General features: G+C 34.6%; 1 gene segment (V, D, J or C); it reads left to right on the top strand.

The window, feature by feature from the left end:
• The first annotated feature begins 3,203 nt into the window (after window positions 1-3,203).
• Window positions 3,204-4,774, top strand: LOC122144337. The segment is given in 2 exon segments: window positions 3,204-3,320; window positions 4,408-4,774. Coding segments are annotated over 2 exon segments (321 nt in total).
• The last annotated feature ends 9,260 nt before the right edge of the window (window positions 4,775-14,034 follow it).

The following is a 14,034-nucleotide window of genomic DNA, read 5'->3' as shown; positions in this document are numbered from 1 at the left end:
TTATTGACCAAAGATATCAATGTAAAATTGTTAATAAAATGTCTTTTGCTTTAGATACAATTATGGAATGCATCACAGTACAAATTGAAATGGAAAAATCTAAGAACATTTTAATTAGCTGCATTTATAGGAAACCGGGATCAAATATTGACATGTTTAAGGGAAAAATAACAGAAATGTTTAGTAATAGCAATAACAAAAAAAAAAAAATTTATCTGCGGAGACTTCAATATTGATTTGCTCAACCCACAAGAACACAACAAAATTACAGAGTTCATTAATTTGATGTATAGTACCGGTTTGTATCCCTCAATCACTCGACCAACCAGAATTACAATAAATAGTGCCACATTAATTGATAACATATTTACCAACGTCATTGACTATAAAGTTGAAAGTGGTCTAATAATAAACGATGTCAGTGACCATCTGCCAGTTTTTGCAAACATACATAGCTACACTAGGACCAGGAAAGACAACAAAATATACACAATGACCCGACACAGAACCCAAGAAAATATCAATATATTCAAAGAGGATTTAATGAAACAAGATTGGGGAAAAGTGTATGTAGATAACGTGAATGAAGCATGATTCATTTTTGACTGTTGTAACACCACTTTATGAAAAAAAAACTGTCCTGTAGTAAAGAAAGTAGTAAAACTGAAATCTGATGAAAACCGTGGATAACTAATGGAATATTAAAAGCAATTAAAAAGAAAAATGTATTATATAATGAATTTTTAAAGAAGAGGACAAAAGAAGCAGAAAATAAATATAAGATATATAAAAACAAACTAACCAGAATTATGAGAAGCAATAAAAAGAAGTATTATAGTAAACTACTGGAGGACAACAGAATCAATTTAAGAAATACCTGGAAAGTGCTGAATGAAATTATCAAGAATAAAAAAGGTAAAACGTGAGACACTAACTATTTTCTGACAAAAGATAATATAGAAGTTAAGGATATGACCTTAGCTGCAAATGAATTTAATGATTTTTTTGTTGGAGTTGGTCCAGGCTTAGCTGAGGGGTTTGCAAAGACTGGCAGTATAAATGATGTGTTAAGCAAGAATGTAAATATTAATGAATCTATGTTTGTTAAGGAAACTGATGAAAATGAAATTATAGAGATTGTTAAAACATTTAAGTGTAAAAAGTCAACTGACTGGAATGGTATTTGGCATGTTTATGATAAAAAGTATTATTGGTTGTGTTGTTAAACCTTTAACGCATGTATGTAATCAATCTTTGAAAACTGGAGTTTTTCCAGATAAAATGAAAATGGCAAAAGTAATACCAATATATAAGGCTGGTGAAAAACATACACTTTCAATATGGTTTCAGGACTAATAGGACAACCTCACATGCACTTATTCAATTTGTGGAAGAAATAACAACAGCAATAGAAGAAAAAAAATATGCAGTAGGGATATTCTTGGATCTTAAGAAAGCATTTGATACAGTAGACCACAATTTTTTTGATTATGAAATTACACAAATATGGAATTAGGGGGGACTGCACTTTCTTGGTTAAATAGCTACTTACATAATCGACAACAATATGTTTGAACTGCAAAAACCATATTTCAAAGTCAAAGAAAATTACCTGTGGGGTCCCCCAGGGGTCAGTGTTGGGACCATTGTTGTTTAACTTGTATATTAATAATGTATGGGAGGTGTCAAAAACACTGAAAACCATTTTGTTTGCTGATGATACTAATTTAATCTGTTCTGCAGAAAATATGGAACAACTCTTGGATACAGTGGAAAATGAATTACAAAAGCTGGTTTGATGCAAATAAACTAACACTGAATTTAAGTAAAACTAAATTTATAATTTTTGGTAATCGTGCCACAACTTTAAACAAAAAACTTGTGATAAATGATATTGAAATAGAAAGAGTAAAAGAACTTAAATTTTTGGGAGTAATAATCGATGAAAAATTATGTTGGAAGCCACATATACATTATATCAAGGCTATATTGTATAAAATCAATTACCTATTAAATCAACAAACATTGTACACGTTGTATTGTTCCTTCATACTTCCATACATCACTTACTGTTAGGAGGTATGGAGCAACACTTACAAAACTAATACTGAACCAATATTTACCCTTCAAAAGAGAGCCTTAAGAATTGTAAATAAAACCACCTATAGAGCACCAACTACTCCACTGTTTATTAAATTAAAAGGACTAAAATTCAGAGATATTGTTGACTTCAAAACTGCACAAATTATGTATAAAATAAATAATCAACAGCTATCGAATAGTATTCAAGGGTTGTTTCAAATGAGAGAGAGCAAACATCACTTAAGAGGAACATTTGTATTTAAAAATAAATTTATAAGAACAAATTCTAAATATCACTGCATCACAACCAAAAGAGTTATTGTATGGAACAGCTGCAGTGAAGAGATAAAATCATGTACAACTATGAGTAATTTTAAAAGACTATTTAAGCTGAATATATTAAATGAATATGAAAGGACTCGAGGTGATAGTAGTGTATACAGGTTCATTGGTTTACATGTTAAGTCTAGTATGGAGGTGTTATTACTTGATTTGCTATAGATAGATGGAAATGAAGAAGAAAAGAAAAAAAAGGGAATGTGTGTGTATGCATGTATGCATGCATCTGTATCTATGTGAATGCATGGGTTTATGTGAATATAAGGTAGGTAGATATACGGTGTATGTAAAGATGTATGTATAAGAGAAGCATCAAATTGTTTTGTATTTAACTAAAGGATAAAAAAAGAGAAATGGGGTAGGACCTGAAAAGTTTATGAACTTCTTCATACTCCTTTTTGAACATGGGAATTTCTATAATAATTTTGGTTTCTATAAAAAGCTTATTATATTATTTAATTCAGCTGTTATTTTAATTTTAATTTTATATATGTATGCATGTCTGTATATATATATTTTTTTTTACATGTTCAAAAAAAACAAAAAAAAAAAAAAAAAACTTTAAAACAAGATTGCACAGTTAATATAGATCAATGTCAGAAATTAATATTGATTCAGTGGTGAGTCAGTGTCATGTTGCTATGTCTTACAAAAATACATTTTTACATTTTAAAAAAGATTTTGTGTGAAGGAGTTTTTACATTTGAAAATCATTTTTCAAAACCTATATTATTTAGAGTTGTTGTCAGCTGAAGTGTTTCTACTCTCAGTGTGTTGAAGTGTTTCTCTCTCTGCTGGAGTTTGTGTTCACTCGAGTGGAATAGAGGTTTTTGTACGAGTGTTTCATGAGATTGTATGACTGTGGAGGACTTTCGGTGGAGGAACTAAACTGATGCTCGGTAAGTCTCTATTAATTTCTCCACTGCAAACATACAATTTAGATTGCGTACAATTATTATTATTATTATTATATATATATATATATATATATATATATATATATATATATATATATATATATATATATATATATTTATATATATATATATATATATATATATATTTTTTATTTTTTTTAATTGAACCAGATTTTTTTTTCTAACAATAATATTTTGGTAACACAATAATGTTTCTTTTGTTAATATTAGTTAAATACATTAGTTACCGTAACCTAACAATGAAAAATTATTGTAAAGCATTTATTAATCTAAGTCTATCGCATATTAATTGTTTACTAATACAGTATTAAAATCCAAAGTTTTATCTGCTAATATTAATTAATGGACCTGAGTTGACATGAACTAACGATGAACAGTTGAACCTTTATTAATCAACATTAACTAAGATTAATAAATACTGTAACAAATGTATTGCTCATTTTTAGTTAATATTAAATAACGCATAATTTAACGCTAACTTATGAATCTTGTTGCAAAGTGTTACACATTTTATATATATAGTTTACAGTAAATATTTAATCTAAAATATTGTGACGTTTAGATATTCAGAAGAACTGAATTATTCACTTTTTGTGGCTTACTCTTGATTTTATCATTTATCACATATATATATATATATATTATACATAAAAAGAGATTTAAAATAAAAAGAAAAATATTATAAAAAGGAACTGGAGCTACTTTCTTTAGATCAATAAATGATTATGAATCTCTTTTGCTCATGTTGTGTTTATAATTCAGTTCATTTTAATACAAGCACAGTTTATACAAAAAAAAAAACTCAGTTGATTAATTTCTAATTCGAGTGATATCATTTGTAGTCACACAATCTCTGTTTGAAATAGAGTTTGAGTTAAATACCTCACTGAACTAAGATACAAAGACATCATTTAGGGATATAAATCTACTGGGATTAAAGCAGTAAATATCTTAATATGTTTTGTTTTATTTGTGAGAATTCATTGAAATGTATGTAGTGTTTGTGTTTTCTCTGTGTTTGTGAATGTGTTGTGTTTGTCTCCTGCAGCTGGTCCCACAGTGAAGCCCTCAGTGTCTCTGCTGCCGCCCTCTTCTCTGCAGATCTCTGGAGACTCAGCCGCACTGCTCTGCCTGCTCAGCTCTTACTCTCCACAGGGGGCGCTGGTGAGCTGGACACTGGACGGCTCAGGGGTCACCGAGGGGGTTGTGACCAGCACAGAGAGCGAGCAGGACGGCCGCTACAGCCGCAGTAGTGTCCTGACCCTCAGCAAAGCACGCTGGGAAGCGGGAGAGCTGTACGTCTGCAGAGTAACACATGATGGAGCTCCTCATGAGGCCTCGTTCCACAAGAGTCGCTGTTAGTCGCTCGCAGTGCTGATGTTTCTCCAGTGAGCACTGCTCTCTCCTGAAGATGAGCGTATCTGAGTGTCCTGTGTCAGGCAGGATTCACATGAGTCTAGTGCTGCAGCTGTAGTCATTTACAACTCAATACTGAAAGAGAGCTCTAGTGTCAAAGCACTGGCTGATCTTTCAATCTGCTGTGTTTGCTGCAACATTCAATAAAGCTTCTCAACAAACTCCATTTGTGTCTGACAACATCATTCAACTAACAGATGAAGGTGCATGTAGTGTTTGTCCAGGTGCTTTTCAGAAGCTCGATCAGTAGCAGTAAATCTAGTCAAATAAAGCTCTTGGGGTTTGAACATGGTCTCTGGAGACAGAGCTGCTCTATTCTGAGAGGATCACAATCACTCCACCCTGACAATGCAAATGAGATTTTCAGCCCACACTCCCAGAGTCACTGTTTGATTGGTTACATGATCTGAACTGAAAACACACCAGTTTTCACTTCTGCTGTAGTCCTGCAGCCCAGGTGCAAAGGAAATATATTTAAATTGTGCTTTTTTTTGGACATACTTAGTATATTTATATTATGCTATACTAAATGCATATTACATGTATTATTTTGAAACAATAAATATATTAAGCATATTTCTAAATATGTTTAAGATCAAGTTTAAGCTATTTACAATATATTTAAATATATTAAATTGTGTTAAACTGTATTTATTCACAATTCATTTAAACTATTTGGTCCCACTTTATATAAGGTGGCCTTAACTATTATGTACCTACATTCAAAATTAATAATTTGATACAATGCACTTATTGTGTACATGTTTATAAATATAAAACAATATAAATACTGTTCAGTTTCTTGCACAGACTGATCGTTTTGTGTCTTTACACATCAATGTTTTGTCACGGGGTGCAGGGTTTCAGTTGTTTTTGTTTGTGTATGTTTTTTTGACTCTCAAAGCCATGATTCCCATCCACTTACATTATATGACTGACAGACTGCAACGGTTCCAGTTATAAATCTTCGTTTCTGTTCTACTGAAGAAACAAAGTCACCTACATCTTGGATGCCCTGGGGGTAAGCAGATAAACATCAAATTTACATTTTTGGGTGAACTATCCCTTTAACTTCACAGTCCACTACACAAGACATAAGGGTATTCTTTCCCCATGGATTACAGACACATAAGGTGTTGAATATAGAGATAGGCTAATAACACACACACACACACACACACACACACACACACACACACACACACACACACACACACACACCTACACTCACACACTCACAGCCTTGAAAAAAAATTAAGTAATATTGTGCGTCATAAAATATATGAAAATGTTAAAAATATCTTACTTTTGAAAAGCAAACTGAAGCACGATCATTACGTAAATATTTTAAATAAACTGCAGCAGGCCTTCACATGGTTATAAAGAATTGATACTTTAAACCCACTAAAACATGAGTAATTTAGCTATTTTCTTAAAGTAAACATAAATTATACTTTAAGTAAGAGTAAAATAAGTGTTTTATGTAAATAGACTAAAACTTCACTTAAAGTTTGCTTGTCTTAAGCATATTTCTTAAAAGACAGAAGAAGTGACTGATTGCAGTCTGTTCAGTTTGATTGACAGGCATCATATTTTACACCAAAAACATGATCATATTAAAACACTGACTTGTTTTCTTCAGGAATATACTATTTATGTTGTAAAGATATTGTGTTATTAGTGTTTGTTCACTGATCAGTGTTGTGTGTGATTGTGTTGTAGAGCAGCTGCAGTGTCTCTCAGCTGTATCAGTGCAGTCACTGTGACTCTGACTGACGGAGGTTTTTGTACGACTCTTTATCATTGTGTGAACACCCAGCTACTACTGATGTAGTGTAGACTCATACAGTAATAATCTCCTGTATCTTCAGTCTGGACTCCACTGATGGTGAGAGTGAAATCATTGTCAGATCCACTGCCACTGAATCTAGAAGGAGTTCCTGACTGTCGTTGATTCGCTCCATAAATAAGGAGTTTAGGAGCTTCTCCGTGTTTTTGTAGATACCAGCTAATACATGCAGTACCACCACAACAACAGGCAGCATTGCTGCTAGTTGTACACTTTATTTTGACTTCTTCTCCTGTTTGAGTGAGCAGCTGTGAGGGAGTTTGAGTCACTGTCACCTGCTCAATGGATTCTGTCAAGTAATGAATATTAGAAGTCAAATATTTTCACACACACATTTATCTTCAGAAAATACAAACATGAATCATCAAACCTTGACAAAACACTGCCAGTATCCAGACAAAGATGATGCTGAAAGTCATGTTTGTTGGTTGATGAAGAAGAGCTCTTGATCATGTCATGTTCAGTTCATAGAGATATAAAGCACAGCTCATGCAAAACACCCTCTGTATGCAAAAGCTAAAGATGAGACAGAAGAGAGATCAGGACAATATATAGACTCATTGTTAGATTTAGATTCAAATAATTAAAGTACTGAAGTTAATGAACCCTGTGGAGATTCTACTTTTAGTTTACAGTATCTCAGCTGCTGTTATTATTGAGGTTGAATTTATCTCCACTTCTATAAAAATGTTTTATTAAAATGTTTGGGAACGGCCAGTTTGAATTTGTGATCTGTGTATTTAATCACCACAATTATGGATAAAAGAGATACATATATGAATGTTGTTTGTGACCTGTCACATTAATATGGGTTTTTTCAAAACCACAGCATTTTCTTTGCTTGTTTGGACGTTTGTTCACACGCAAACTTATTATCAGCTCACTGAAACTGAATTCTTTTGAAAACTCCTGCAGGGTGAAGATTTTCAGAGTCTCTGGTTGCAGTGCTGTCATGTAGTCGGTGAAACCAGAGATTTTGGATTGTGACCGATACTTTTTTAAGGCTTCTGATTGGCCAACATGGCTTTATGGTTAGGGTTATATCGCCACCTGTTGGTTTGGCATGCTCTTGTCTTGACAGTGTTTCACAGTGCTTTTTTGCATTATTTATTTATTTATTTTTAATTGACAGAGGCAACACTATGGTGGCCAAGAGAGCTAAAACAACCACCCTTTGCAAATTAAGAAAATAACTTCATCAGTTTGACAACACACACGCTGCAAATGCTCAAAACACAAACAAATAAAGGAACAGGCTGCAAATAAAATTCTTTATTTGTTTGTGTTGTGAGCATTTGCAGCACCTGCTTTCAAACTGATGAAGATGTTTTCTTGATTTGCTGGTGCTTTTTCTATTTGCAAGTGTTTTCTGAAGTTGCAGCATGTTGAGATCTCTCGGCCACCATAAAAAACCCCTCTGTTTATAAAATACCTGTTCATGTGTGGACTTGGCCTTGGATTTCAGTAAATCCCAGAGTGTGCTCAGTGTTTATATGGAGCCACTGGAACAGTGTTAAAAGTAGCACTGAAGCAATAGGTGTGTTTGACTTGAAGCAGCGCTGCACAGACCGATCGGTGCTTTCCAGTCGCTCTCGCGGTACTTTGATGTCATACATCAATCGATCTGCACAGCAGCACTTAAAGTCAAACACACCTCTCGTTGGAGTTAATTAGTTAAATAGAAGTGATTAATTAAATCATGATTAAACATTAATGATGATACCTGTTGGTTAACAAGCAGAATCACTGAAGGAAAGAGAAACAACAAGAACAGAAAATAAGGAGAAGAGACCAGCAGAAACACAACAACCACAACTGACTTACAACCACAGCTTTAGATGAAATCAGCTGAAATAAAAGAAAACATTAAATCTAACACTCATTATAAACCTGTTTGCTTTGTTTCTTTCAAATGTTGTTTTTCAGAGTTAACAGGTTTAGCTCCAGTTTACTCATGTTCTTTTGAAAGTGTTGCTTCATTGTAAAGTATTTGCTTTGGTTGGACACTTTACCCTTGATTTTTTTGTTTTAAACATTTGCAATAATGTTTTTCAAAAACATCTTTGCATTGACAAAGAAAGAGATTGATGAAGAAGCAGATCATGTGAAGTTGTCTGTTTACAACATTCAGATGAATGTCATAAAGGAGTTTAAGTCTAGTGTTTGATGATTGAATCAATAGTGAGGTTGAGACTGTACCCAACTGTAAAAATATTCAATCAAACAAAAGCATCAGTTATTCGGTTATCAGTTATTCAGTTATCAGTTAAATAGCATCAGCGGATGTAAAAAATGCTGATTACGTTGATTACATTCTGGATTTCTCTCTGAAATGGCAGAAGACGGTAACTCGGAGGAGAAGAATTCTTGAATAAAGTTATTTTTGTTTTCTTTGCTCACAGAAAGTATTCTCATAGCTTCAGAAAACTGAAGTTGAGCCACTGATGTCACATGGACTCTTTTATTGACGTCCTTACTGTGTTTCTGGACCTGGGAACATTTCAGTTGTGTTGCGTTATATAATGTTTGTTAAAGATTCATTAATGAAGCTTTAATACTTGTAAATCATCTCTCAAAATCATTTTAAGTTCTTTTTTTTTTTTTTTATGCATGATCATATAAATTGAAAGTTTGATGACATTTGTAACCATTTGAATTTACGTTTAATAATGATTATTTGGTAATGTTTAATAAGTTAGTTAACATTAACCAGCACATTATCTTTCTAGAATATGTGACTATAAATTAAGTAATGATTAGCTAAACATTACATAATGTTTGTTAATTTATTAATGAAAGTTATTATAAAGTGTTACCACTCTTCAAGTACTGCAAGTTCCTCAACAACATTTCAATTGTTCTGAGATCTGGACTCTGACAGCAGGCCCGATGCCAGATTTTTGGTGGCTTTTAGTCAGAAAACGTAAAGAAAATAAACACATACAGCGAGATAATATAAATTCACTTACCTGTCCTATAACTTGAAACAAACATCCATCCCTTCTTAAAAGTCTGTGTTAAAAGAGAGCTGCCTGTTGTGCTATTTAATTACGCCTACTGTTCTAGCTCCCTTTATTTTTAATTTGTATATATACTGTTTGAATGAAAGCTTGGAAAATCTGTTGGCGATCAAATATTCAATATTGCTACTCATCATAAGAACTTGGTAAATTATCAGCCCAGCTGCTACAGGAGACGTTCAAACTAATAGCACATAATTTACATCTCTATGATGATTGGTTGATATCGGAAGGGAGGCTAGCCTCCTCTATGATGTTCCTTTTCTCAACACTCCTCAGCGCTGAAAGTGAACACTTGACGCTGATTGGCTAATTTTTTTTTTTACAACGGAGGCATGATCGCTCATCTCTCCCCCGGCCTCCCCTTCCCTTCTCTATCACTTAGCGGTTGTAATTACATCAGCAGATTTGGAACATTCGTGATAGAAAAGCAGCACTTTCATGTAATGGTATTACAACTGTGAAATTACAAACAAAAATATATACATTCTGAGACATGAACTGAAATGAATTGTGAATTTTATTAACATTAAATCGTCCTCATTTTCACCTCAAAATTTTGGGGAAGCTGTGCCTCCCCCGACGAGACGCCACTGGTGTGTATTATAGTCTTACTCATACAACTGCCTGCTGTTGAATCTGCTTGCTTTTAGATGGAAAAGCTGCTCACAACCTATTTTTTCTTCGTAATAATAGCATAACGAATTAGATTTGGCAAACAATCCAGTGTATCTTCTTCTTTGGAAAGCATCAAATGATTTTACAATGCATTTTCGCAGAGGTGAGCAATGTAGCCAATCACAGTTATGTTTGTTGACTTCTAAAACGCAGTGGCCAATCAGAGGAGTTTAGGTTGGAATCCACACAATCACCGCTCCGGTCACAGTTCTTTGTCCAGTGCTGGATTCTATCATGCTCATTACCTTTCTAACAAAGACATTCAAAAGTTGCATCATGTAGGCTAGTCATGTTCATTGTATTTTTTTTTTCTTTTACTTTGTTAGATCGTGATGAATGAGTGACAGTTTTTAATAAATTTAAAGGGAGCAGTCTTTACATGCTGTATAGTCTATGATGTTTTATTCAGAATTTAAATAGAACTTCATGCTTGACAAGCAGCCACGTATGACACAGAGAAGGCCAACTGCTACACTAGAAAAATAGAAAAAGTTGATAATTTCAGAAGCACGTGATTCTGAAACCGATCTGGTCCAAACCATAGACTGTATAAAAACATGGATGTAGTGTCAGTGATGTCACCCATTGGTTTCTGAAGAGCTCTTTTGAAGCCAAAAGTAGGCGGAGGCGGCCATCGCAATCTTGGCAGCACGTCACTGAGCGTCTCTCCCATATAATCGAAAATGGTCAAAAGGCGGGAGCTGGTTGCTGAAACCACGCCCACCTAGCGCGACAGCGGTGACAGCAGCAGAAATCCACCTGTCACTCAAGTGGCTGAGCCCTTAATTATGCAGAACTTTAAGGCTTAATATAATTTAAACGGATGAGTTATATTCTCCCATGCCAGCCTCCAGCGGCCAGTCGATGAATTGCAGTTTTAGTCACTTCCGTGTTGGTTTCAAGAGAGGGAGCGGAAAGTTGCCGCTTGGTCCAAACGCAGGATTTAGGTAAGGAAACAGTTATTATTTGTATTGGCTGCCACGCCAAATCATGCTCACCTGCTTGCATTTCTGTTTAATTTAACAGTGTTTTTGTGAACATATATATACTTTATTAACAAGTAATTGTAACACTTTACAATAAGGTTTGATTAGTTAATGTTAGTTAATGTATTATTATTGTAAAGTACTACCTAAAGAATGTATTTCGAGCGTTCACTTGAACCCCCCCTTCCCCAATTTTGCCCCCCTAAAAACATAAAAGCCCTTCCAAGTCTTGTGTCCTGGCGCCGGGCCTGTCTGACGGTCATTAAAACCCTCATTTCATTCTTCTCAATCATTCCTCTTGCACGATTAATGTCATCATCCTGTTGAAATTTCCATTTAAGTTTCAGCAAACTGCTCAACCTTTGACTTTTCTGTCCAGAGCACATTGTTCCAGACATTTAGTCCTCATGCAGATCAGACTAGAGCAGATGAATCTGATATTCAAATGTTAATGTAGGTAAATAAATAAATACTGTTAATTTTAATGTCTGTACGCCATAATCTCTGGAAAATGTGTTACTTGAAGTCATTGTGTTGTTTGTGATCCTCTCATCAGCAGCTGCAGTGTCTCTCAGCTGTATCAGTGCAGTCACTGTGACTCTGACTGACGGAGGTTTTTGTACGACTCTTTATCACTGTGTGAACACAGCACTACTAGAACAGTGTACACTCTGACAGTAATAATCTCCTGTATCTTCAGTCTGGACTCCACTGATGGTGAGAGTGAGAGTGAAATCAGTGTTAGATCCACTGCCACTGAATCTAGATGGAGTTCCAGTGTAACGGCTTGTTGCAACATATATGAGGAGTTAAGGAGCTTCTCCAGGTTTCTGTAAGTACCAGTGTAAGTAGTTACTACCACACACACTACTGCTGGTTTTACAGTTTATTCTGACTTCTTGTCCTTGAGCTGCTGTTATTAATGATGGACTCTGGGTTACAGTGTACTGTCCTCTACACTCTGAAAGAAAGAACAAAAATGAAAATTAATGAAAAACTGTAAATGTTTTATATTTTACACTTCAACGTTTGCATAATCTTTGTTAAAATTTTATTACACAAACCTTGAGCAAACAGTGTGAGAGTCCAGATGAGGATGATGATGTTGTTCATTGTTGTTGTGTTGTGTCATTTGGGTGATGATGAAGATTGTGTTCTGTTCTGCTCTCAGTCATGAAGTGTTAAACTCACAGCACTATAAACACTCTCAGAGCACCAGGGGTGTGTCTACTTCGTGGGCAGGGGTGGCACCGGCACCCCTTGAAGTCTGAGGTTGCCCCCCCCCCAGATATCTTGTGATAGGCTTGTTTTTAGTAAATGTTTAACTGTATCTGGCAGTGGTGGATCCTCGCATGTGTAGGCAGCTGCCTAGGGACGCTTTTTTCTCTTCTTTACACTTAATTTTAGGCTGTTTCTACAGCGTGATCTTAATGAGAAATGTCGAGAGCGCATTATGTTACGTGATCCATGTAATGCATGAGCACAAATCTCTCCATTGCAACTGGATAACCTTCACTCACACAAAACTGGACGTGTGCTTTTAAATATACATTGTTATTTTATGAATTGGCTCTGCTCTCGCTCATATATATTGTGTGTACACTCAAATGTTGTCCTCACATCACTGAAGACCAGAAGAGCTTTTTTTTTCTAGTTCAGGTGAATAGAAGGCTTTTCTCACTAAATGGAAGCAAGCTGATTATAGTCAGCCTTCTCTAGTGATTTATTTTGTTATTTAAAACTTATTTTAGTTAAGTGCTTAAAGTGTAAATATACATTTATTGAATTATTTTATTTAGTGCATTTGTATTTTGTAGTTTTTGTATTTATAGTTGTACAATAAAAGTGTATCAACCAGGTTCCAGAAATAATCACTGAGGGGAGGCCCATGATGTGTCAGTCTCTATTTCAAAGAAGTATTTTCTCGTCCTGCTTGAGACTCAAATGCAGGAGAACAGCTTCATCATCTCCAGCAGGAGCAGGACTAGGATTAAGATCCATTGCCTTACACTCTTCCCCAATATCAGGACACCTATCAGTTTCACTTCTGCAGTTGCTAAATGTTTTTCCAAAAAATAATACGTAAATAAATGTGGAAAATTAAGAAAAATGGTAAATAAATTATATTAGAGTAACACTGAACTTAAAACAAGTGAATGTATTTTTGAATGCACTTTATAGTGTCTTATCAGTGATGATTATTGTTCCCTGCTCAGCCTTGAATAATTCACTGATTGCTTGATTTTTTTTTTTTTTTTTTCTTGGGAAGTGTTCACTTTTACTGTTCAGTGTTCAATTCTAAACTTAATTAAACCGTCAGACTGATCAGTGACAGCATCAAAGTCCTCAGCAGTGTTTACTAAAACATTCATGATCAACTGTAACTCATTCTAAAGCACTGAGGCAGGTGTCATTTATTGAAGATGATATCCCACTGTCCTGTGCATTCGATTCTGTGACAGATGAGCCGAAAATGCAGAATGAAAGTTGTTTGTGTAGACTGTGTAAATTTCTGGTGTTTTGTTCACAGAAATGCATTATTATTGGCTGTTTTTTTCGTGTATAACTTGAAGCCCTGATTAATCAATTTTGAATTTATTTGTTGATTATTTTCATTTTCAGTTAAAAAAAAAAGTGAAAGTCGTGACATTTGTCAAGTATGGTGACCCATACTCGAAATTGGTGCTCTGCATTTAACCCATCCAAGTGCACACACACAGCAGTGA

Source organism: Cyprinus carpio, unplaced genomic scaffold (genome assembly GCF_018340385.1).
Source record: "Cyprinus carpio isolate SPL01 unplaced genomic scaffold, ASM1834038v1 S000006646, whole genome shotgun sequence".
In the NCBI taxonomy this organism is placed as follows: Eukaryota; Metazoa; Chordata; class Actinopteri; order Cypriniformes; family Cyprinidae; genus Cyprinus; species Cyprinus carpio.
This window is presented reverse-complemented; position numbering and strand designations above follow the sequence as displayed.